The sequence below is a fragment of the Schistocerca serialis genome, chromosome 4 (assembly GCF_023864345.2).
Source record: "Schistocerca serialis cubense isolate TAMUIC-IGC-003099 chromosome 4, iqSchSeri2.2, whole genome shotgun sequence".
Classification (NCBI taxonomy): domain Eukaryota; kingdom Metazoa; phylum Arthropoda; class Insecta; order Orthoptera; family Acrididae; genus Schistocerca; species Schistocerca serialis.
Genome location: NC_064641.1, coordinates 549,202,794 through 549,226,869, shown reverse-complemented (window position 1 = coordinate 549,226,869; position 24,076 = coordinate 549,202,794). Strand labels below are relative to the sequence as shown.

The window sequence follows — 24,076 nt, the reverse complement described above, 5'->3', positions numbered from 1 at the left end:
TTGGGAGCTGACTAGGGGATGGTTATTTGGGAGAGCGGCACGAGGAGAGGGTCATAGTTGGATGGTGGTATGAACTGGAAGAGGCACAGTTCAATGTTGGGATTAGGTTGGCTTTGGTTGGAGGGATTAGTGGCAAGAAGTGCATCCACTGGAGTAATCAGGAGAATGAAAGTAGGCCTTTGTCAGGTCTAATGTGGTTAAACTTTGGTGTGAGGCAGATGGTGGGGGTGAGGACTTTGGATAGAACTAAAACTTCTGTGGGGGTGGAGTTTTTGGTGGATAGGATAATAAGAGTTTTTGGGTTTGCTTGGGTCCTGGGTTTTGTGGAGCATTGGGAGGGAGTTTTGGATGATGTGGTAAATTTAAGAGGTCAGCTAGGCAGGGTCTGGTTGCTGTGAAGGGTTAGAAAGGGGTTCATTGTGAATAGAATGAATGTTGATGCATAGTGGCACCCCAAGAAGGAAGTAAGATGTCAACATGTTGGATAGTTTATGGAAGTGGTGTCTGGAAAGCTCCTCCAGTGTTGGAGTGCAAGGATATCAATTTCAGAGATGGTATGTATGTGGTAAGTATTGCACTGTACCAGTATCTTGTGCAGGGAGTAGAGGTGGTTCTGGGAAGCCTGTACCATGGAGATGTGTTTTTGCAGTATCAGGTTTGTGAGGGATAGGGACTGGTGGAATTTTAAAATATGAAGGTCATTGTGAGAGGAGGGGCAGAATGCACATTGAAGGGTATTTTTATGGTTAGTTTAGACAGCATTTCAGGAACAGTGTGTGGGACTGGGTTTTAGCCAGCAAAGTTGATAACCTCTGGTTATAGGAATAAAAAGGAATCCACAGCTGTGTCTTAACCTAAAAATGTATCTAAAAGATTGTGCAAAATTTAAATTGAAAATTCTCATGGGGCAGGCACATGTCTGTGTGAAGCTGAATGAACTTTGTTTAAAGGAATAGACAAGAATCTGCAGCAATGCCTTAAAATAATTGTTCAAATTTTTGCATTAAGATTAGGGACAGTATAAAGATACAGTATAAACATACAGTCTGTTTTTGTTGGAATTGTGCATTCCTAGTGAAACATGAAGTCCCTCCTGTGCAATGAACAATGCTTTATGTGTCAGCAGGCTACTTTGGGAAATGGTAAAAGGATCTTGAGAATGTATAACAATGAAAAAAATACAGTTAAAGACATGAAGCACTCAGCTCCTTTTATACTGTAAATCATTTAAGATTTGTATAGCAAGGTGTATGTCATATTCTTCAAACAGCATTATGCTGTCGTTGTTGTATCCAGCGCTGTAACCAATGAGAGGCAGCATGATGCAAGGCATGACAATGCACTAAGCTAGTATGCCTTGATGATGCTGCTGATGCCAGTCCTTGGTTCCCTATTGAGGTTGCCAGCAAGCTTACCTGCAACAGAAACACAATGTATGAAACCCTTATATCATATGTCAAATGTCCTGACAATTTTATCGACCTCTCCTGTCATGTAGTAATGTGAGCCAAACCTTGAGAAATGGTAATTAAATCAAGACCGTAAGCTGTTGACAGGTGTTGATATACATTGATGGGGACAGCTGAAAACGTGTGGCCCGACCAGGTTCGAGTCCCTTTCGGGGCACACATTTTCAACATCGCTGTTAATGTATATCAATGCCTGTCAACAGCTTAGGGTCTTGATTTAATTATCATTTCATTCCAAGAGAGCTGCATGGTCACTGATGGTATCTGTTCTTGACTTGGGATAGATAAGTAAGTCTAAAGCTTGAGTGTTGATTCTTTGTGTGTGCTCCATGTGTTTATTATTTTAAGACTGTTTTCTATACTCTGTACTTTAACTGATTATACAATATTATTATCATTCTAGGTGGTGCCTATGTTCTCAGATGCTTGCCAGGCTTCTGAAATATGCAGCCCATTTATACATAAGACAGCCATTTAGTAACAATACAGTAAAATGTTTTCAATCTGTAATTTTTTTTATCTAATTGATCAAAGGGACTAATAAATGGCCTTTCATTAGTCCAGTATGAATTCAATTCAAGAGTGTTTATTGAAGGTGACTGCAAATACTCATCCAATACAAAATTCATGGCAAATTTGAACTCTACATCTACACCTACATCTACATCTATGTCTACACCTACATCTACTTGATTACTCTGCTATTCACAATTAAGTGCCTGGCAGAAGATTCATGCCAAAACTCTTCAATAGTCTATACCATAACCTATTTCTTCACTTACATTGCTCACTATTCATGTCTTGCTTTTCACCAGACTTTCACTGAAAAGAAAAAAAGGCTTGACCACACCTCTTACAAATTTTTCTGCTCTAGACAGGATCTGGAAACTGAGAACTATGTCGTGATTGATCCTTGGCATTAGGCCACTTTTACTGAAGAGATTTGCATATTAATCGGTAGTTGTGTCATTAGTTCTTTAAGGTAACTTTTTGTAGGTGTGATCAAAGGTCAACAAGCAAATTCCATAGTCCTAGATTACTGGAAGACATTTCAAACACTGTCACACTGCAGACTGCTAACATACATCCAAGCATACAGAATAGGTTATCAGATATGTGAGTGGCTCAAAGAATTTTTGAGTAGCTGAATACATTACATTGCACTGGATGGTGACTGTTCATCAGACACACAGGTATCATCAGAAGGACCCCAGGAAAGTGTGATGGGACCACTCTTGTTCCCTGTATGTGTAAATGATCTGATGGGCAGAATGGGCAGCAATCTGTGTCTGTTTGATTAGGGTGTTGTTTGTATTGTGCAGTAGTGTGTTTTTCTTTGAGTGACCATAGGAGGATAAAGGTGACTTGCATAGACTTTCTGTTTGATAAGATTAAAGGCAGCTTGCCCTAAATGTGGAATAATGCAAGTTAAAGGAAACATAATGCTGTAATAATATGACACAGTATTAGTGGTGTGCTACTAGATATGTTCATATCTACAGTGACTGGAATCAAACACGTCTGGAAATGACTTCAGAACCAGCAGTGCTGGCCAACTGGCCAAGAGCATTGACAGCGCTTCACCAGAGAACAACAGGTGGGTGACATGAGAGAATGACTGATAGTGGAAATGGTATGGCAGAATAACAAGTCTAAAGGGCAAACCAAGGTCAAAATTCTAAGAAGCAGAGAATTCAGAACCGAGACAACAATGTGTAGTGAGATATATATGGTAATGCAGAGAAATCACAAGTAACAGATGGAGAGGCCACAGTGCTAGGTTTAAAGGGTGATTGCAGACCTTGATAGGCTGGCTGGAAAGGCATGACTTGTAGTGGTGCCTAGATCAGCAACTGCAGTACCTGCAATTACAGCAGTGCCACCTATTGGCAATCACTGATGCCCATACCATCCAGCAGGTCTATAAATGTGCTGGGCTGGGGCACTAGATCCCTCCCCCTGAAAAGGGCACATAGGGTCGGAGGCACCCTAGATGATTCTGGGGAAGGCAGAAAAGTGGAGTAGGCCCACATGGCTGCACCTAGCAGAAAGTGCCTGGCATGCCGGGTCTGGATTTCCCTCAATTAGGGGGCCAGGAAGTGGATGAGAGTACGTGGCTGCGGCCCACAGAAGAGCACTACTGCGCCATGGTCATGGACAGGGGTGGAATGGTAGGTGCTGAGAAACAGCGTGAGTGCATCCGTTTCATTGGAAGTACCCACCACTTTCAACATTTATTGCTTAAATGTATGCACCATATGCTCCACTTTGGCATTGGAGGACAGGTGAGATGGCAGACTACATTGGTGCTTGATGCCATTAGAGGTACAGGACTGTTTGAAAGTCACTGCAATAACTGGGCCCCATTATCTGACATGATGGTGTAGGGAAGCCCTTCAATGGAGAGAATTGGGATGAGAGCAGTGAGAATACCACCAGTGGTGGACGTCATACTGACCACATGTAGGTTGTTAGACTAAGCAGCCATGACAGTGAGCCTCATAGATCCCAGAAAGGGGCCAGAAAAGTCAAGATGAATGTGATCCCAGGGATGGTAGGGGGTGGGCCAGGGGCAAAAGACTGGAGCAGAGCTTGTACTGCTTCGAGAATTTCGGCGTAAATTCTAGAAACACATGGCCTTCCACCATCTCAAACACATGATGTTTTAGATGTGAGTGGGGAGAAAGGAACCCTATCTACTGCACGTCACCTGTCTGTGTGTGCTGTCCTGAAGTTTATCTTGAGAAATCTGTAGACTTGGCAGTCGAATGGCACCGACAAGTACTTGCTGGTCAGTCCGTGGAAGTTGTAATGAAAGTGCATGGCAGAACCAAGGGACTTCTGTGTTATTCTGTGCCGTTTTGTAACTGTGACAATTGTTAGTGATGAAAGAACAGTTGAGTAAAAAAAGATTTTTAGTAACTCTTAACACAGACTTGCTAGAGGCAAGACATGTTTATGATTTTTGTGCTTGTTAAACCAACTCTGTAGTAAATGTATTTTTATTGTATCTAATGTGAGATGACATGGGCTACTTACAAGAAGTCTAATATTTATACTGAAAGCGCAAATTTGTTATTGCACATGGAGTCCAAATATACTGACAGTGTTGCTGAAAGAGCACAGTTTCAGAAGAGAAGGCCTATTAAAAAAGTTGTCACAAAAAATGTTAGGACGTGGTGACCAGTGAAAAAGGACTCGAAAAACAGGAATTTTAAGACCAAAAAACAAGAAAAGTGGATGTTGTATGTTGCCATATCAACTAAACCAAACCCAATAAAGGACTTGCTCCGAGACTCTGGGACATGCTCAAGTATTCAAAAGAGAAAAAATTTGAATTGAGAAATAGTGAAGCAGATTACAGTGTGTTTCTCTAAGAAGAAATATGCTGAGATCACTTTGACTAAGAAGATCTGGTGCGGGGAGTGGATAGCTCTCACACTCATCAAGGGGACACAGATGCGGAAACCAACATCCGACACCTCTGGTATCAGTTGCTGTTCACCAGTGCTAACCTACCTCCACATCTGTCCACCGACGCCTATGCGGAAACCAACAACCGATGCCACCGGCACCTGTTACTGTTCACTGGTGCTGATTACACATCCGCTCACTTGTCTGCCAGTGCACAAGAAAAGTTAATATCAGATCCATGGGACCCGGGCGGAGTCATCTATCCCACAGGGATGTTAACATTCTGAGTTAATGGGCCAAGTGACGATCATCAGATCCCCAGTTGTTTTCAGTATTTCTACCAAAATAGTTTTCCTGCACCAAATTCCTTTAAAATCTTAAACTATTCTGTCATCTATTCCTAAAATGTCAAACTATCCTATAATCTTATTACATAGAAAACTGGATATGATTACAACTTAGGAGAATCACAGAATAAGAAAGAAAGTGATCTCTAGACATGAAATAAACAGAATAAGAATATTATGTCTGTGGAAAATATAATATAATGTGACGAACTGAACAACTGTTAGACCATTGTGTATAATTTTCTATTTTGTATAGAATATTTTATAGCTTTTATTAGATGTGATGTAGATGGGAGAGTTTGCATAAGTTTTAAAACAGGTGGGTATTGTTGATAAAAGCATGGTTTACGAGAACACATAAATCATGACTAGCACAAAACGCACACCCCACCTTTCAAACCACCCTTGCAAACAAGTGTGACTGATTCTTCACCATTAGCTGTTTCCATAGGGTTGCTAAGATTTCCTTCGGGGACCTCAAAGGTGAAGGTGGGAATGTCCATTCTGTAGGAGACGATTTAACATCAAACTTCCTCTGGCGTCTCACTCAAGTACCTGTGAGGTAGGGATCCTGCGGAAGGGGGGGGGGGGGGGGGTTCCTGTCTTTGGGGCTATCTTCTTTCTCTTCTTCAATCTTAGCAACCATTTCTATTTATTTCCTTTCTTACTTCTCATTTGAGGACCTATGTATTTTTCCCTCTTTCCATATTCATCTACTTTTATTGCAGAAGTTCTTCCTGGTTTCCATGGTTTCCAATATCCTACATCTTCTCTGCAGATAAGAAGGCTGAAGAATCAGACTACATGAACACACATCTGCATACACACAAAATTACATTTATAAACAAACATTATAAAATTACAGACTAGAAACCTGTTGTGATGTGAGAACTGCCAGGTATTGTAGGGGAAAGAATATTTGTACATAGGGAAACATACACACATCGAGTGTACATAAGAAGGAGGCATGAGTAATGAAAGAGAATGCAAGCAGGATTGGAGTTAATCATGATGCTTATTTAAGAAAAGTCAATGCACCAAATACTCTGATAAATTGATGAACAGTAGGATAGAGAGACTTGAATTATAGGTAGACATAGTATATACTAAGAGTATATGAGTTGAGAGGAAGAGGAGGACTCCAGGGATTAAATGATGTATTATAAAAGTGAATGTGAAGTGTAAAATAGATTTGTAGCTTTACCAGAAACTACTTAATTATAGTATACATAGAAATGTATACTAGGGTAATGAACCATGAGGCCTACTCAGAAAGGATAAGGGGCGCATACCCAGCATTTACTAAGTATACAGGGCAGGTGTACCTACACAGAGATACGATGACCTGTGGTCTGAAAAATAGGAATGTTGTATAAAGGGGCATACCTACCAGAATGGAAAGAGGAAGTGCTTTCAAAGGTCAACCTACATGCAAGGTATAGGTACTTATCCTAGGAGAAGGGGAGAGTATCATGACAGAAGTCACACATTTTATAGGGATTATTCTGCTAAGTTTGAATTCTATGCACAACTAGCATTATTACGTTTTATGGAAGTTTACGAGTGTCAAAAGAACACTTTCATTTTGCCCAGGGTTCCTCCAAACTACACAAAAATACAACAATTAGTACATAATTAGGAAAGGTAGTACAAAAGGCGAGAACAGAAAGCAGATTACTCATGTGTCATGATCAACTGGAGTTTACGATTGGAAAGATAGCAGAAAAAAGAAAAAAAAATTATAGTCCTCATGATTATTAAAAGAAAAGAAATGTATACTGTTGAAATATGAATTTTTAATATGTGTGATATTAATGTACATAATAATTGTATAAAATATTGTGTGTTCAATCTGGGGGGGGGGGGGGGGGGGGGCGGCGCGACATGTAGTGCTTCAAGAATTCTGGCGTAAATTCTAGAACCACTCGATCTTCCACCATCTCAGAACACACAATATATTAGATGTGAGTGGGAAGAAAGGAACTCTATCTACTGCACATCACCTGTCTGTGTGTGCAGGTCCAAAGTTTATCGTGAGAAGTCTGTAGACACAGCGGTCGAACGGCACCAACAAGTACTTGTCAGTCAGTCCATGGAAGTTGTAATGAAAGCTCATGGCAGAACCAAGGAACTTCTGTGTTATTCTGTGCTGTTTTGTAACTGTGACTATTGTTAGTAATGAAAGAACAATTGAATGAAAAAAGATTTTTAGTAACTTTTAACACAGACTTGCTAGATGCAAAACATGTTTAGGATTTCTGTAGTTGTTAAACCAACTCTGTAGTAAATGTATCTTAATTGTGTCTAATGTAAGACGACATGGGTGACTTACAAGAAATCAAATATTTATGTGAGGAATGACAATTTGTTCTTTATGAAAGTTGAAATATACCGACAGTGAACTAAAAGTATTCTTTGAGTACCTACTTATTTCATGAGTAGAGAGAGAGTCTTATATATTCCTTTAACTACCATCACTCTTCGGAGAAGTAGTTTTTGGAGACTGATGTAGCCAGCTATCCAGAGAAGAAGATCGGCTCTGCATACCAAGTAAGTTGATGCTTGTAAAAGAAATAGGAAGGTTTCAATCCAACTTCACACATTCTTGTCATCAAAAATGTTAGAAGCTACCCCTGTGCCAGGCACAAGCAAAACAGCTGCATACCATGGACACCACACATCTGTTCTGTCCCTACTAGTATGCATGGTGCTCCACAAGAGGCTTCATCTGTGATATGCCACAATACCCACAATGGAGGAGGTGCAAACATATCAGTGCAGGGTAGATGGGATGATGACACAGTGAATATCTGCATATGTGTGAAGTAGGAAAACATTGGAAAAGATGGACGATTGGTTGGAGTGGCAAGCACAGGCCCAGAGCTTGGGATCAGCAGACTTTTAAAAAGAAAGGGGCACCCATGGTGCACACAGTGCATATCACACCACAAGATGGGGACACAACGCATGTTCACGGTGATGTGAGTAGCATTAATGAGTCCATCCAAAATGTGCCATCATTCTTCTCATTGTGGAAACAGAAGATTTCCTGTCAGTCAAATGCTGGTCAGGCTCTGAGAGCAGGTGGGAAAGGGCATCTACATTTGTGTGTTCTGCCATGAGCTTGTATTTAATGGTATAAACGTAGGAGCTGAGGAAAAGCATTGAGTGCTGGAGGCGTTGTGCTGTCCATTTCAGAAGCCGAGAGCAGGGTCAAAAGAGATCCAAGAGCAGCTTGCGGTACATAATGAGGATAAACTTGGTCCTGGAAAGGTAAATGTGGAACTTCTTAAAGACAAAGATGATTACCAAAGCCTCTTTCTTGAACTGCAAGTAGTTCATTTGAGAAGATGTAAGTGTATTTGATGCTCAGGCAATCAGCTACTCTGTACCACCATCATTCCTATGAATCAGTTCCATGTCAGTGCCACAGGAATGAGCACTCATGGCCAAAACCAGGGGATACAGTGGAGTAAAGGGCATAATGCAGGAAACCAATGCAACATGAACTTCAGCTGTGTGAAAGCATGATCACAGGCAGATGTCCATCTGTACTGAACAGGTTTCTTTTGCAGCTTGCTGAGTGTATGCATAATGTGGGCTGCATGTGGGGGGAACTTAGAATAATTTACTTTCCATAAAAAAAGCCTGAACCTCCTGTCAGTTTTTGGGGCAAGATAGAGAGTCAAAGGCAGAAACGTTGCAGCCAGTGGTGTGGATCCCATCTTTATTGTGCCAGTGGCACAGGTATTCCACCTGCTCCTGAAGAAAGTGACATTTGTGTAAACAGCACCTGAGCTCTGCATCATGTGATGTGGTAAAGAGTGTACCAAGGTTGCACAGATGATCCTGACATGTAGCACCTGTGACAGTTATGTTATCTAATAGTTAGTACAAGTAGGAATGGAAACGGTTAATTGTTCTGGGTATATCTGGAAAAATCACCAGAGTGGAAAAGATTCTAAAGGGCAAGCACCTGTATTTGTACAAGCCTTTGGTGACCATAAAGCATTGTGATTCCTCATCCAGATGTACCTGCAAATATGCTTCAGCCATGTCTGTCTTATGGAATAATCACCACCAACGATAATTGTGATGAAGTCCTCTGAGTGCAGGATGCAGAAGTTTTCTACTCATGCCTGGGCATTGATTGTTGACTTAAAATCTCCACATAGTCAGACAGAGCCTTTTGGTTTACAGACCACCACTTGGGGTGTGGCCCAAGCACTAATTCTGACATGTTTAATTACCCCATCTGTGTAGAAGTGATCAAGTTCTTGCTTAACAACCTCCCCTGAAGAGAGAGGAAGAAGTCACACTTGGCAGAAATGTGGCACACCCAAGGCCAGGGCCAAACAGAGGTACAAAGGCAATACAGAGGTTGTCAAGGTCCTAGTAGGGAACTATGTTGGATATGACACAAACATTGTCAGTGATGGAGAATCCAAACAGAAAGAAGGCACTGAGGCTATAAAAGTTGCCAGGTCAGGGTCTATCAACAACAAACAGATTTATCAACTGGATGACCAGTTTCTATGTAGTGTTAACTATGAATTGACCCTGGAGAGGAACTGAACTGTTTCCATAGGTGACCAACATAAGGAAGGGTGGGGCCAAGTCAGGGGAACCAAGATGAGCGTATATGTGGACGGTGGTTAAAGAAACAGTGCTCATGTGTCAAGCTGGTAGCAGAGATCGTGGGTTGCAGTCATGAGGGTCATAAGCAACTTAAAAGTAGAAGGATCACCCTGAGAAACAGCTGCCTGAAGTTCATTCACCATTCCATGATGCATGTGGGTGGTGGAATCTGACTGTATTGATGGTTCACAACAAACAATGAGGAGATGCTCACATTTCCCATAATGAATGCTTTGTGCCCAATGATCTGGACAGTGTGCATGCAGGTGTGAAATGAAGCAATCAGGACATGATGAGAGACCCCCACTGCTTACCTCAACGAGTCATGGCAGGCTACTCAGAGTCTAGGAGACATTCAGAACCATTGAATCATGATGCTGCTGGATCATTGCTACCTGAGGATGAGGCATGACGCATTAATTTGCAGCCTGTGTGATTTCAAAAGAATGCATGATTTTCATAATATTGTATAGGGGAAGGTTGTCCAGTTGGGGAATTACAGTAGAAACTTCCAGATCAGGAGCCAGTTGGACTACAAAATCTCAGATCAGTGAATCTGCATATGAAGTTTTGCAAGCTGAATTTGTACAAGGGAGATTACAACATTGACTCAACCCTTGCAAATCTGTTGCCCACAAATGGTAAGTAATTGTGGTATTAATGGAACTCAATGCACAATGTGACCAAGTGGACTCATTGGAAATAAAAACTGGACAGCAATTAACACATCTCTTTGAACATAAGTGCAACTGGATTCGAGAATGGAGTCCACTTCTCAACTTCTTTAACAATGAAAGCATCTCTGGGGAAGCCCAAAACAGGAAGGATGATCATCAGAGAGAATCATCCAAAACCTGCAATATGGGAAAGTGTGGTGTCAGCCACCACAAATAAGTGTCTCAATCCTCTTTAATGTCATTAAATGGTGCAAGCACAAGTGGTTGGCATTCAGGCTGGGAAGTGACCACAGCCTGGATGGTTTGGAAACCCTGAACCTGTTAGCAATTGTACAACATTTGAAATTGTTGTTAGAACTGCTGTTGATGATGCTGAAACTGCCGGAGCAACTGCTGCTACAGGAGCAGCTGTTGCTGTTGCTGTTTGACTAGTTGCACGAGCTTGGTATCAAACGTTTACCTCATCACCAGTTAGCAGTAAAATGGAATGAGAATGTACAAGGGCTATTCAAAATGTATTGAACCTTATTTTTTATCTCGATTCAAAGAACTTAACCAACAGCCATATTGTCAAGTAGAAGAAGGTGTAATTAGATGAAGGATGATCACTAACTTCACTTAATGAAGGTTTATTCAGCACTTGCACATTCAAGAGTGCAGAGAAAATTGCCTCTGGCCAGTACACATACAGTATATATACAGCTACAGAACATTCCAGTACAATGATTCTTGACATTTGTGGATGCTTATAGAATGTACTCAAACTGAATATAGAAATTAAAATAGTACAGTCCAAGAGAGTTTTGAACTCACAACCCTCCATGCAACAGTTAGTATCATATCCGCTAAACCACGGTGCTACTCAGCTTCTGCTGTGACATTGCTCCCTCCTTAAGGGAACAGTGTCTCAGTGTTACATTTCACCTAGTCCAGGTACGAGTCATTGGTCCTGCATACTCCGGTTCCTGATGACTGATTCTCGCCCTGGTGGTAATCTTCTTAGAACTTCTTTTGCCACGATGCTTTTTGTCACCTTTCCACTTGTTGCCTGTTGCTGGAGCTTCAAATTTACCCTGGGTTGCAGGATCCTTATAGGGCTTCATTCAAAGGACATGGACCTTATCTCTGATCTTTCATCGTCTTGTGTTGGAGTTGAAACCTTCAACTTCATAAGTAACATCAGACAACTGGCTTACAACCTTATAAGGTCCAAAGTAGCGCCTGAGGAGCTTCTCAGAGAGACCAACCTTCTGAACAGGAGTGAAGATCCAGACGAGGTCACCAGGCTGTTAGACAACAGGGGGGTGGCTCACGTCATACCTTTGGTGATGGTTTTCTTGAGCCTGTAGTGTGCGGAGTTGAGCTAACTGCTGAGCTTCCTCAACTCTGGTTAACATCTGGCCAATGTAGTTGTCATCCACGTCATCAGGATGTAACGAAAACACAGTGTCCATTGTCGTAATCGCCTCACGCGTTCCACATCATAACGGTTTTTCTGTGCTGTTGATCAATGGAACACATAACTAACTAACTATGTGAAGGCTGAATGACGTCATTCTTCATCATTTTCTCTACTTTGTCATGAATTATTCAATGTTCCGTTGCTGACACGTGGTATGCTCTCTGGCTTATTGGTTGATGGTCTCCCATGCTAATCCGGAGCTTCACCGTCGATTTGTCTAATTTGCTCTTCACCTGTGGACTGAAGCATTCAGAGATTTCTTGAAGAATGGCAAGTTGCTTCATCTGTTGTTCCTTAGTGAGATCTGGTGATAATTGAGCTAGAAGATCTTGCCTCGTAGTGGTAGCACCAATTTCACCCACAGACACGGCATTGGATGTTTCTATGATGCTCAGCTGTTCTTCAATTAATGGCTCAGTAGTTACTGTGCACATGCATCTTGGAAGGATCTGCGGTTCTTGGTGACAGTTAACTATCTACAATTCACCGAATCCATTCTTAAACGAGATGACAGAGGCTGGGATGACCAAGTTATTTTTCAGTGGTAAGCTTCTCTTACATATCACTACAAGATCCACAGGTTGATGCATGGCTTGACAGTTACCTTTCTAGCGCTGACAGCAGGAATGATAACTTCATCCAACACACATAGTTTCCACACACTCAGATGCGCATCTTTCTGTCCACAGTATCTCATCTCGTCTAGCATAATCTTCGAGTAACCACAATCTATAATTGCCTGAGAAGCTTTCAAAAGGTCCCATCCGAGAGTGATGTCATGACTGCACTCTTGTAAGATGATGAATTATAAGGGCTGTGTATGGCCTCTTATACCCACATGAATGGTACATCTTCATGTAGGTTTTACATATTTCCCATTAGCCACCTTCAGCAGAGGTGTTTTGCTGTCGTCGAACATGGTTTTCTGCAACTGGTGACGGAACTTCTCCAAAATGACTGAATATGAGACTCCAGAGTCCACAAGAGCTTGGGCTGGTCAGCCATCCATGAGGATATCTATGTAGTTTCCTATTATTTTTGCAGTGATCGATGGCGTAGGAGTTTTCTCTTCGGCAGCCTCACTGCCAAGGAAGGTCGCACCCTATAGTTTTCCAGGTTGTGGCAGCTAGGTGATCGGCTGGAGCCTGTAAACGGTGATGGAGACCTTGATCAACGTGTTGGGGAGTGTCCTCTCCAGTGGCTAGCTTGCGGTAATGGTGATCTACGCCGTCGTGCACCCGCATCATCTTGTTCATCTTCGTTGTCCCGGAGTTGGCGTTTGCTAAGATCGGTATGCTGTCTTCTTGCTTGGGCATCAGCAAATATCCGCCGCCTTTCTCGACAATAGTGCACCACATGTCCCGCTCGTCCACAGTGGAACCATACGGGTTGGTTATCCTGGGTCCTCCAGATGTCAGTCTTCCTTGGTGCCCAAACAGGTTCGTCATGCGGCATTGTAGGAACTTAACTCTGCCTGGGTCTCAACTTTTTCACCGTTTTAAAGGGAAATGAAGGGCGAGAGATTTGGTTCAATGTCTGTTCCACTTCCTCCCTTATGACCTCTTGAAGTGTCTTGGTTTTCTGCTCACCATGCAATCCAGGTGCCTTCTCCACTTCCTCTCTCACTATCTGATGAAGAACACTTGTGAAATCAGTTGCTTCCTCCATCACAGACATCAATACAATGTTGTGAAGCCGTTCAAACTTCTTGGTGTAATTCTTTTTTGATAAATTTTCTTGATATACTGGCACCATTTTATGAAGTTGTATGCTGTCGAAACCTCCTTCAGGAGTAGGGCTTGATACATGTCCTCAGCAACACCCTTCATGAGATCTGCAACCTTATCTTCCTCCTTCATTCTAGGATCCACTATTTTATACAGCTGCAAGATGTCTTGAAGGTAGGAAGCTGTAGTTTCTCCTGGACGCTGTGCACTGTACTTTAATTTATCTTCAGCCTTGCACCTCTGTCATTGTGTGTCGCCGAAATACTTGTGCAATTCCGCCTGGAATACTTCTCAGCTTGTTAACTTCTCCTCATTGTTCTCATACCATTGTTTGGCAGTGCTCTCCAAGCAGGAAAAATTGTTAGCCAAACACATGGCATCATCCCATTTGTTAAATTCAGCTATACGCTCATATACCTTCAGCCACTTGTTTGGATCTTGGCCATCGTCACCAGAGCACACGGAAGGATGTCCATATGGTGGCACACAGTTGCTGTCATTGTAATGTCCTCTTCTTCTTCTCTCTCCGATAGATTGCGATCTGTTGAATAGGATTCAAACTCAGGTTTACCGCCACGTAAATGGCGGCTCTGTCATGGCCTGATGGGAGCCACTGTGTCGTCAATAATGTGCAGTACCACAAGTTCCAATACCCAGCGCCTCCACCAAAATAATGACAAGTAGAAGAAGGTGTAATTAGGTGAATGACAAACACTAACTTCACTTAATGAAGGTTTATTCAGCACTCGCACATATAAGAGCGCAGAGCGAACTGCCTCCGGCCAGTACACATACAGTATATATACAGCTACAGAACATTCTAGTACAATGATTCTTGACATTTGTGGATACTTCTAGAATGTACTCAGACTGAATAAGAAATTAAAATTGTACGATCCAGGTGAGTTTTGAATTCATGACCCTCCATGCAACAGTTTAGTGTCATATCCACTACACCATGGTGCTACTCACCTTCTGCTGTGACAATATATTTTGGGTTATTTTATTTTCTATATCAGATGCTACCAGTTTCAGCAACTCAATATTACCATCTTCAGGCCCCATAAGCTTTTTTTGTATTAACAGGCTTATCGTATGATGCCATAAAACTGGAACCATAAATCCAAACCATTATGAAACTGATTCATATGATGGTGTCACCCTTCCATATGAATCAGTTGCGTAATGATTCTGATTTACGATTCCAGTTTTATGGCACCTTACAGTAAGCTTGTTAATATGGAAAAGTTGCTGAAACTAGTAGCATTTGATATATAAAATGAAATAATTCATAATATATGGCTGTTGGTTAAGTTTTTTGAATTGAGAAATACATACCAGCCAATGTCCCCTGGCCATAATGTACCAACAGAGACTTATTTTTTATTGCTGAAACTAACAATGGTCTTAGGGTGTGCGCACACACTACATTTGTACACATATTTAGTGTGCAAGCCTGATATTTTTCATGGCTGCAAAAACAATTTTTTTGCTAGCCATTGGCAGCTGAACATATGTAAGTGGTTGTTGTCAGATTTTTTAATGTGGGCAAAATGACATAAAAAGTGGAACATTATTCCCCAAATTATGTTTTAAGCTTGACTATTCTCAAGTTGAAACAATCTGCAAGATTTAACAAGTGTTTGTGGATGAAGCAACATGTACCACACAGATAAAGGAGTGGTACAACAGCTTTAAAGATAGCTGCTTATCAGTGGGTGAAGCAAGTACAGACAGGCCCTCAGCATAAGCAAATGAGGTTGTTATTGATCACATAAGGACCCTGGTGATGCAAGATAGGTGAATCATGATCATAGAACTTTTGAACAATGTTGAAATTAGTACTGGATCCATTCATTCCATTTTAAATGAACATTTGGCTTTCAGAAGGATTTCCGCAAATTTTGTGCCAAGCTGCTAACAACTGAGCGGAAGCAGCTTTCTTTGGACATTGCACAGGACATGCTGGATACTGTGAACAGTAATCCCAACTTTCTTAACACAGATATCACTGGTGATGAGTCCTGGGTTTATGGGTGCGAACCAGAAAAAAGTTCCACTCATTACGGTGAAAGCATCCATCATCCCTGAGACCCAAAAAAGCAAGGCAGGTCCACAGCATTATGAAAGTCATGCTGATCATCTTTTTCAACTCCAATGGTGTCGTCCTTCACACATACACCCCAGAATGTACTAATGTTAATAAGGAGTATTATCAAGAGATTTTGTGTCACCTTCATGAAGCAGTCAGATGCAAACAGCCAGACTTGTGGTTGGTTGACTCAGGGAAGGGGACCAAACAGTGATGTAATTGGTCCCATCAGATTAGGGAAGGATGGGAAGGGAAGTCAGCCATGCCCTCTTAAAGGAACCATCCCAGCACCAGGTTTGTGGGCAGTGGACTGTTGGCATTTTCACCATGATAACACACCCACTTACTGTTCTCAGTTAATGGCCAAACACAAAACAGCTGAGATTTATCAGCCTCCTTATTTCCCTGACCTAACACCAAGTGACTTCTGGCTTTGCCTAAAATGAAAAAGACTCTGTAAGGAACCGGGTTTCAGAAAAGGGATAAAATTATACAGAATTTGATGTAGCAGTTGTGCACCATGCCAAAAGAGGCTCTTCAGTGATGCTTCCAGCAGTGGCAGCAGCATTGGGAGAGATGTGTGGAAGCTAAAGAGGGCTACTTTGAAGGCGAACAGCATCAAATAATTGTATTTCAGTAAAGATTGATTTTGTAAATAGAAGTCAGATACCTTTTGAACTGCCCTCGTAACATCATATGTAGGGAAGGTGAATAGTTGACTTTGGTTTATTAGGAGAATTCCATGAAAATGTACAGGAGACAGCGTACAGGACATATCCATGACCCATTCTGGAATACTGCTTGAATATTTGGGATCCCCACCAGGTAGAATTAAGGGAAGACATCAGAACAATTCAGAGACATGCTGCTGGATATGTTTCCAGTGGGTTTGATTAACAAGCGAGTGTTACAGAAATGCGCCTTGAATTCAAAGTGGAATCCCTGAAAGGAAGAAAATGTTCTTTTTGTGAAAGCTATTGAGAAAATTAAAGAACCAGTATTTGTGACAGATTACAGAATGGTTCTACTGCCACCAACATACACTGATAAGCCAGAACATTATGACCACCGACCCACCAGTGATACAAACCCGTCCAGGTGATAGCAGTGTCACTTGGTGAGGAATAACTGCTAGTCTGACACACACATGGTACATGTAGTATCAGTGAGTGTGCCGTTGTGACTCGCCGATCATTCAAAGCGCCGCCGCGCAATTACACGCGTCCTCTACGTGCGGCGCTGTCTGCCAGCCATGCAGCGGCTGTACCACCTAAGCGGCCAGCCGAGCAGCGGCCGCTAGACTGGGACTCAGTGCTCATTCGAATGCTAACGTGTACACATATCTTGCTTGTCAACTTACTCTGTGACTTATATGTGTTGTGTCATTCTGAAATATATGTGTTAAACTTGACGTTATAACAATTGGCGACGAGGTAGTGGATTTTTCCTTTTCACTATTGACCCACAGGTTTCCATGGCTACTGTCAAGCAGCTATTGCAAAATCTCCTTGAACAGCAAATGTTTCTAACAGCGGCGATTCGCGATGTCGTCACGGCATCAAATGTGGGGCGTTTCTCGTCGTTGGCTATACCTCCTTTTCCTCCTTACGATGAGACGGCGGAAGACTGGTCTGATTATGAAAAACATCTTCGACAGCACTTCTTGGCATTTCATGTCACGGACGAACAACCATGTAAGTCTCTGTTCCTTTCCTGGATTTCACCTCAAATGTATCGATTGTTGTCGCAATTGGCTCCTTTGAAGGATCCTGTGTCTTTGTCCTTTGCTGAAATGTGCTCACTTCTGTCTGCCTATTTTCAAAAGCAAACACATGTGGTAGCCTCTCGTGTTGCCTTTTATCGTTGTCAAAAACAGCCACATCAATCCTATCGCGATTGGGCTGCTGAACTTCACGGCCTCAGTTGAAAGTGTCAATTTGTTACTGACGTTCACAAAGAATCCTATGCCGATTCCATGGTACGGGATGCTATTATCCGGTTGGCGCCCGACAAAGAAGTTCGGCAACGTGCCCTTCAGTTGGCAAATCTGACTCTAGATGAAGTTCTCCCCATTGCGCAGTCTTTTGAAATTTCTCGCTCCACTGGGGCACAAATAGAGGCATGGGGTGATGTCGGGGAAATACAACCTCTGTGCACTGTTGACGACACGTGCGGCACATCCCCGCTGGCCGACGTGGCCGCAGTGCGCTCCCACGCGCAGCCTCGGCCTATCCGTAAACAACCCGCTAAGAAACTGCAGCAAAACCCCCAGCAACTTCCTTCATGTTCGCAGTGTTTTACAAAACATTCACGCAAGGATTGTCCCCAACGTTGGGCTGTGTGTCACAATTGCAAAAAGAAAGGTCATGTGTCTTCCGTTTGCAAATCCGACCGCATATATGATATTCATGAACATAACGCTGATTCTGTGTTGTCTGTCAATTGCACTTCTTCCCTTTCAGGGAAGTTATTCCTTATTGTCCAAATCCTTGGTCGAGATGTTCGCATGCAAGTGGATACCGGTTCTGCTGCCACTATAATTAATTCTCAGATGTATCTTCAGTTGGGTTCTCCACTCCTGTCACCTGTCACTCGGCAATTACGGACGTACAATAAACAGAAGATTTCTCTCTTGTGACAGTTTAATGCTGAGGTATCTTACAAATCCATTGTTCACACTGTCCCCATATTTTTGGTCGACCAGAGTAACACAGAGAATCTTTTTGGTTTCGATGCCTTTCGCGTTTTTGGGTTCTCCATAGATGACTCTGTCAATATTGTCTCTGATGCTATTCCTTATGCTCAACTGGATTCCTTGTCGATGACATTTTTGTCCCTTTTTTCTCCTGGGTTACGCTGTGCAAACGACTTTGAAGCTCATATCCCGCTCAAACCCACTGCTCGCCCTAAGTTTTTTCAGGCTCGGCCCATTCCTGTGGCCCTTCGTGATTGGGTAAAACGGGAGTTGGATCGTCTCACTACTTCAGGGGTCTTGCTTCCTGTCACTTCCAGTGAGTGGTCCTCTCCTGTCGTTGTTGTTGCTAAGCCAAATGGTGATATTCGTCTCTGTGGCGATTTCAAAGCCACTGTAAATGCTCAATGCCTCATCGACACTTACTCTATGCCCCGTCCTGAAGAACTTTTCACTAAACTTGCTGGAGGCCAGTATTTTTCTAAAATTGACCTGTCAGAAGCTTATCATCAACTTCCTCTTGACACTGCTTCCCGGCAGTTTCTGGTCCCTAACACGCCTTTCGGCCTCTATCAATACCAACGCTTGCCATTCGGGATTGCTAGCGCCCCTGCTCTCTTTCAGCGATTCTTGGAACAATTATTGCTCCCTGTCCCTGGGTGTATCAGTTACATGGATGACATTGTTGTCACTGGCTCTACCACTGAAGAACATCTTCAAAATCTCTGCACACTTTTTCATGTCTTACAGACTGCCGGTCTTAAGTGTAATCTTCAGAAATCACAATTTTTTCAGGCATCTATCACATACTTGGGGTTTCAACTCTCTCGGGATGGTATTCGTCCGCTTCAGCAAACTGTGGCTGCAATCGATGCCCTTCCTCACCCTACATCTGTTAAGAAACTGCAGGCCTTCTTGGGGAAAATAGCATACTATCACAAGTTTTTACCATCTGCGGCTTCGGTGGCTCAGCCGTTGCATCGCCTGTTGCATAAAAACATGCCTTTTCACTGGTCTGCATCATGCAATGTGGCTTTCCAGAAATTGAAGACTATGCTGAAACAGGCCCCGTGCCTGGTTACTTATCAACCTGGCCAACATCTTGTTCTTGCCACAGACGCCTCTCAATACGGGGTCGGTGCAGTCCTTGCGCACCGTTTTTCTGACGGTTCGGAACAACCCATTGCTTATGCCTCCAAAATGCTCACGGATGCCCAACAAAAGTATTCTCAAATTGAAAAAGAAGCTTTGGCCATTATTTATGCTCTTCATAAGTTTGGTGTTTTTCTCTATGGCTCAAAATTTCATCTTGTTACAGATCAGAAACCACTTGTTTCCTTGTTTCATCCATCAACGTCACTTCCTGACAAGGCTGCACACCGCCTCCAGCGTTGGGCTCTTTACTTGTCTCATTTCAATTATGAGATTCATTTCTGGCCAACGGCTCGACATGCAAATGCTGATGCTCTGTCTCGCCTTCCCATGGGTCCTGATCTGGCATTCGATAGGGACGAACTTTTGCGTTTCCACCTGGATGTTGCCGAGCAGCGGGTTGAGGACGGGTTCCCCATCACTGGGGACAGGCTGGCGGCTGCTACGGGTTCTGACCCTACCCTCTCCTGGGTTTTACGCTGTATTCAGAAGGGTTGGCCAGATCGGCCGTCCACTAAGACTTCTGATCCATTGCGGAACTACTACGCTTTGCGCTACCGCCTCACGGCTAGGGATGGTGTTATCCTCCTTTCCACTGACAATGCTTCGCCGCGTGTGGTGGTACCTGCGTCTTTGCGTGCTTCGGTCTTGCGCCTCCTTCACCAAGGGCACTGGGGTGTGTCTCGCACAAAATCTCTGGAGCACCGTCACGTGTACTGGCCTGGCATCGACTCTGAAATAGCACACATGGTCACTGCCTGCGACCCTTGTGCGTCACAGGCCACTGCCCCGAAGTCATCTTTGTCACCGTGTCCTTCGCCTGAGAAGCCCTGGGAGTGCATTCATGCTGACTTTGCGGGACCCTTTTTAGGTACTTATTGGCTCCTCGTAATTGACGCCTACTCTAACTTTCCTTTCATTGTCCGTTGCACGTTGCCTACCACCGCGGCAACCACCAGTGCTCTTGTCCACATTTTTTCTTTGGAAGGCCTCCCCTCTACTCTTGTTATTGATAATGGTCTGCAATTTGCCTCTACCGAATTTGCGGATTTTTGTGCTAGTCACGGCGTTATGCATGTCACGGCCCCGCCGTTCCATCCACAATCAAACGGTGAGGCTGAACGACTGGTCCGCACATTTATGGCTCAGATGCGGAAACTTCTGACTTCTTCTGCTGCTGATGATGCACTTCTCCAGTTTCTGGCATCTTACCGTTTCACCCCCATGGGCGACCACAGCCCGGCTGAGCTCTTATATGGCCGACAGCCCTGCACGCTACTTCATCTTCTGCGGCCTTCCACCTCACAGCCGTGGGTGCCTTCACTTGGTCGGTTCACTGCTGACAACCTCGTCTGGGTAGGGGGATATGGCAGGCGGCCAAAATGGAGCCCGGGCCACATCTTACGACACCGTGGCAGACGCCTGTATGAAATCCAGACAGACACGGGTGTTGCAGTGCGTCATTCGGACCAGCTTCGGCCTTGTCTGCTGGCAACGCCTGTTCTGAATGCCGCTACACCACCTTCAGCTCTACCTGACGCTCGGGATCTTGGCATCTCTCAATACTCACAACACAGCCCTCTCACCATCATCGCGATGCCAGCACAAGAACAGACGCCACCAGGAGACGTGGCCATGCAGGAACCGGATGACCATCCTCTGTCAGAGCAAATCTACTCGCCTCCTCCTCCAATGGACGCCGACACATCGCCCATGTCTCCTGTCATATCAACTGGACTTGCCGCAACGGGCAGATTGGTGCATGGGGCCCCCAGCAGATTCGACCCCTACATCTCCTGTCATCTCGACCCGTTATCATCGGGGACACTTCTGTCCATACGGGAAGCCTCCTCCTCGAGACTTTACGGCAAGTCAAACAATGCCTATGGATGTTAGCCATCTCCAGGACACCTCCATCAGGACCAGTGCAACAATTTCAAAGGGGGGAAAAGTGTTGTGACTTGCCAATCATTCAAAGTGCTGCTGCGCAATTACATGCGTCCTCTATGTGTGGTGCTGTCTGCCAGCCATGCAGCGGCTGCACCACCTAAGCGGCCAGCCGAGCAGCGGCCGCTAGACTGGGACTCAGTGCTCATTCGAATGCTAACATGTACACATATCTTGCTTGTCAACTTACTCTGTGACTTATATGTGTTGAGTCGTTCTGAAATATATGTGTTAAACTTGACGTTATAACATGTGCTCTCCATGTGTAGGATGGGGAAGGCGCGCAATTTATCTGAATTCAACCCACGGCAGACTGCGATGGCCCAGAGCCTCGGCATGAGCATTTCAGAAACTGCACGACTTGTTGGGTGCTTGAGGAGCGCTGTGGCAAATATCTTCAGCATGTGGCAAAACCCAGGTGGAACCACATCCAGACATCATGGAGTTTACAGAGGTTGGACATCGTAGGTTGGGCAGACTGGTAAAACAGGACAGGCACTGTACTGTGGCAGAACTGACATCATACTTTAATGCTGAACAGACTAAAAGTGTGTCTGAATGCACTGTACACTGAACGCTCCTAAAGATGGGCCTCCGCAGCTGAAGACCCATGTGTTTGCCGATGTTAACACCATGGCATTGCATTGGCAACTATGACTGAAATGGGCATGTGACCATTGGCACTGGACATTGGTGCATTGGCAGGACATTGCGTGGTCTGATGAATCCTGATACCTGCTTTGTCATGTCAATTGGAGGGTGCAAATCTGTCATCTTCCGGGGAAACAGTTCCTTGACACCTGTACTGCAGGATGGAGACAACCTGGCGGAGGCTCCATTATGCTCAGGGGAACATTCATGTGGGCATTCATGAGTCTATTGGAGCTCATGCAAGGCACCATGATGGGCCAAGGAGTTTCATACACTGGTTGCAGACCACATACACCCCTTCATGACAATCAGGTTTCCCGATGGCAGTGGCCATTTTCAGGAAGAGACTGAGCCATGTCACAAGGCCAGGATTGTGGCAGAATGGTTCAAGGAACACAGTGGCGAATTCCAGTTGATGTGCTGGCCACCCCAAATCGTCAGATCTGAACTCAATGGAACACATCTGGGATGTGACTGAATGTGGTCAGAGCTCATCACTCTCCTACCTGGAATTTAATGTAATTAGGTGACTTGTGTGTGCAGACGTGTTGTGATTTCCTCCAGCAACCTACCAAGGCATCATTGCTTCCATGCCATGATGTGTCACCGCTTAATCTGTGCCAAAGATGGACATATGTTATTAGGTAGATGGTCTTAATGTTCTGTACTCAGTACTCTTATGGAAGCATATAGGTGTTTTCCCCTGGCTCCATTTGCATGTGGAACAGGAAAGTCAACCATTAGCAGTAGTACAAGGGACCATCTGCCATCCACCGTACATTAGCTTGTGAAGTATATACATACTGGGTGTTTCAATACGAATGAATGGGGTTTAAGGCTTTTAGCATTTAATACATTCAACTTACAATTGTAAATAATACATGAAATGAAACAGCAACTCAAACAGTTTTTTCTTTTCTTTTTTCTTCAAGTGTTCAATGTGAGCACCATTCATTGCACACCTCAGACCTTGATCAGTATGTATGGAGTAACTGTCACAACAATGCCGTTTCTAAAGTTGGGTATATCAGCTGGTAATCAAGGCACATATGAGTGATCCTTTATGAACACCCAAAGTAAAAATGTGTGGCATCAGATCATGAGTAAACAAAGAGGTCATGCAAAATAAGCTGTCATCTGGCCCCTTGTGACCCAATCCAATGTACAGATAAAACATCATTTAACCAATCTTGTAATGCAAGCTGTTCCAGGTCAGCACCATGGGGCACGGGCACCCATGGGCATACTGGGGCTCACCTGGCGAACTGGCACCAGGGAGTAGTCTGCCCACAGGGTCCCATTTCACCATGCATCCACACTGCCTATTGCTTACACCTTGTGCTTCCTAGGAGACTTAATGATGACGAGTTCTAGAAACAACCCGTTGCCATTTTCTCCAGGTCAGGAAGAACGGTTTTTGTTTGTTGAAAGAGATGAGTTGCCTTGGTGTCTCATGTGGCATGAAGTTCTGAATACAATGAAGAAGTATATTATACATCATCACTACATGCCTCTTCATGTGACAAACTACAATGAGCTGGAAAGTAATGCAGGAAAGCAGCTCACTATAATACTGAAGAGTGAAGTCCAGCAACAGGTAAATCTGATGCAAAATAAATGAATAAACATAACAAATGAATACATGCTTCTCCCATGTGCTTTATATATGAACTGATTACTACATATGTGTTGTGCAACTATTGTAGATTGCTGATGTTGACAAAGAGTCAACTGATGCAGTGGTTCAAACAAGCCAAAAAGCTGCACTCATTATTGCAACAAACTGGAACACCATTCTCAGTGGTTCC

General features: G+C 43.6%; 1 protein-coding gene across 1 annotated transcript in view; it reads right to left on the bottom strand.

Moving 5' to 3' along the window:
- Positions 1-1,262: 1,262 nt before the first annotated feature.
- The window catches only part of LOC126474602 (aminopeptidase N-like), a 179,752-nt gene continuing 156,938 nt past the window's right edge, over positions 1,263-24,076 (bottom strand). Inside the window, exon 16 of the mRNA XM_050102078.1 lies at positions 1,263-1,415. Coding sequence (XP_049958035.1) covers positions 1,263-1,415 — 153 coding nt within the window. The remainder of the gene's footprint in view (positions 1,416-24,076) is intronic.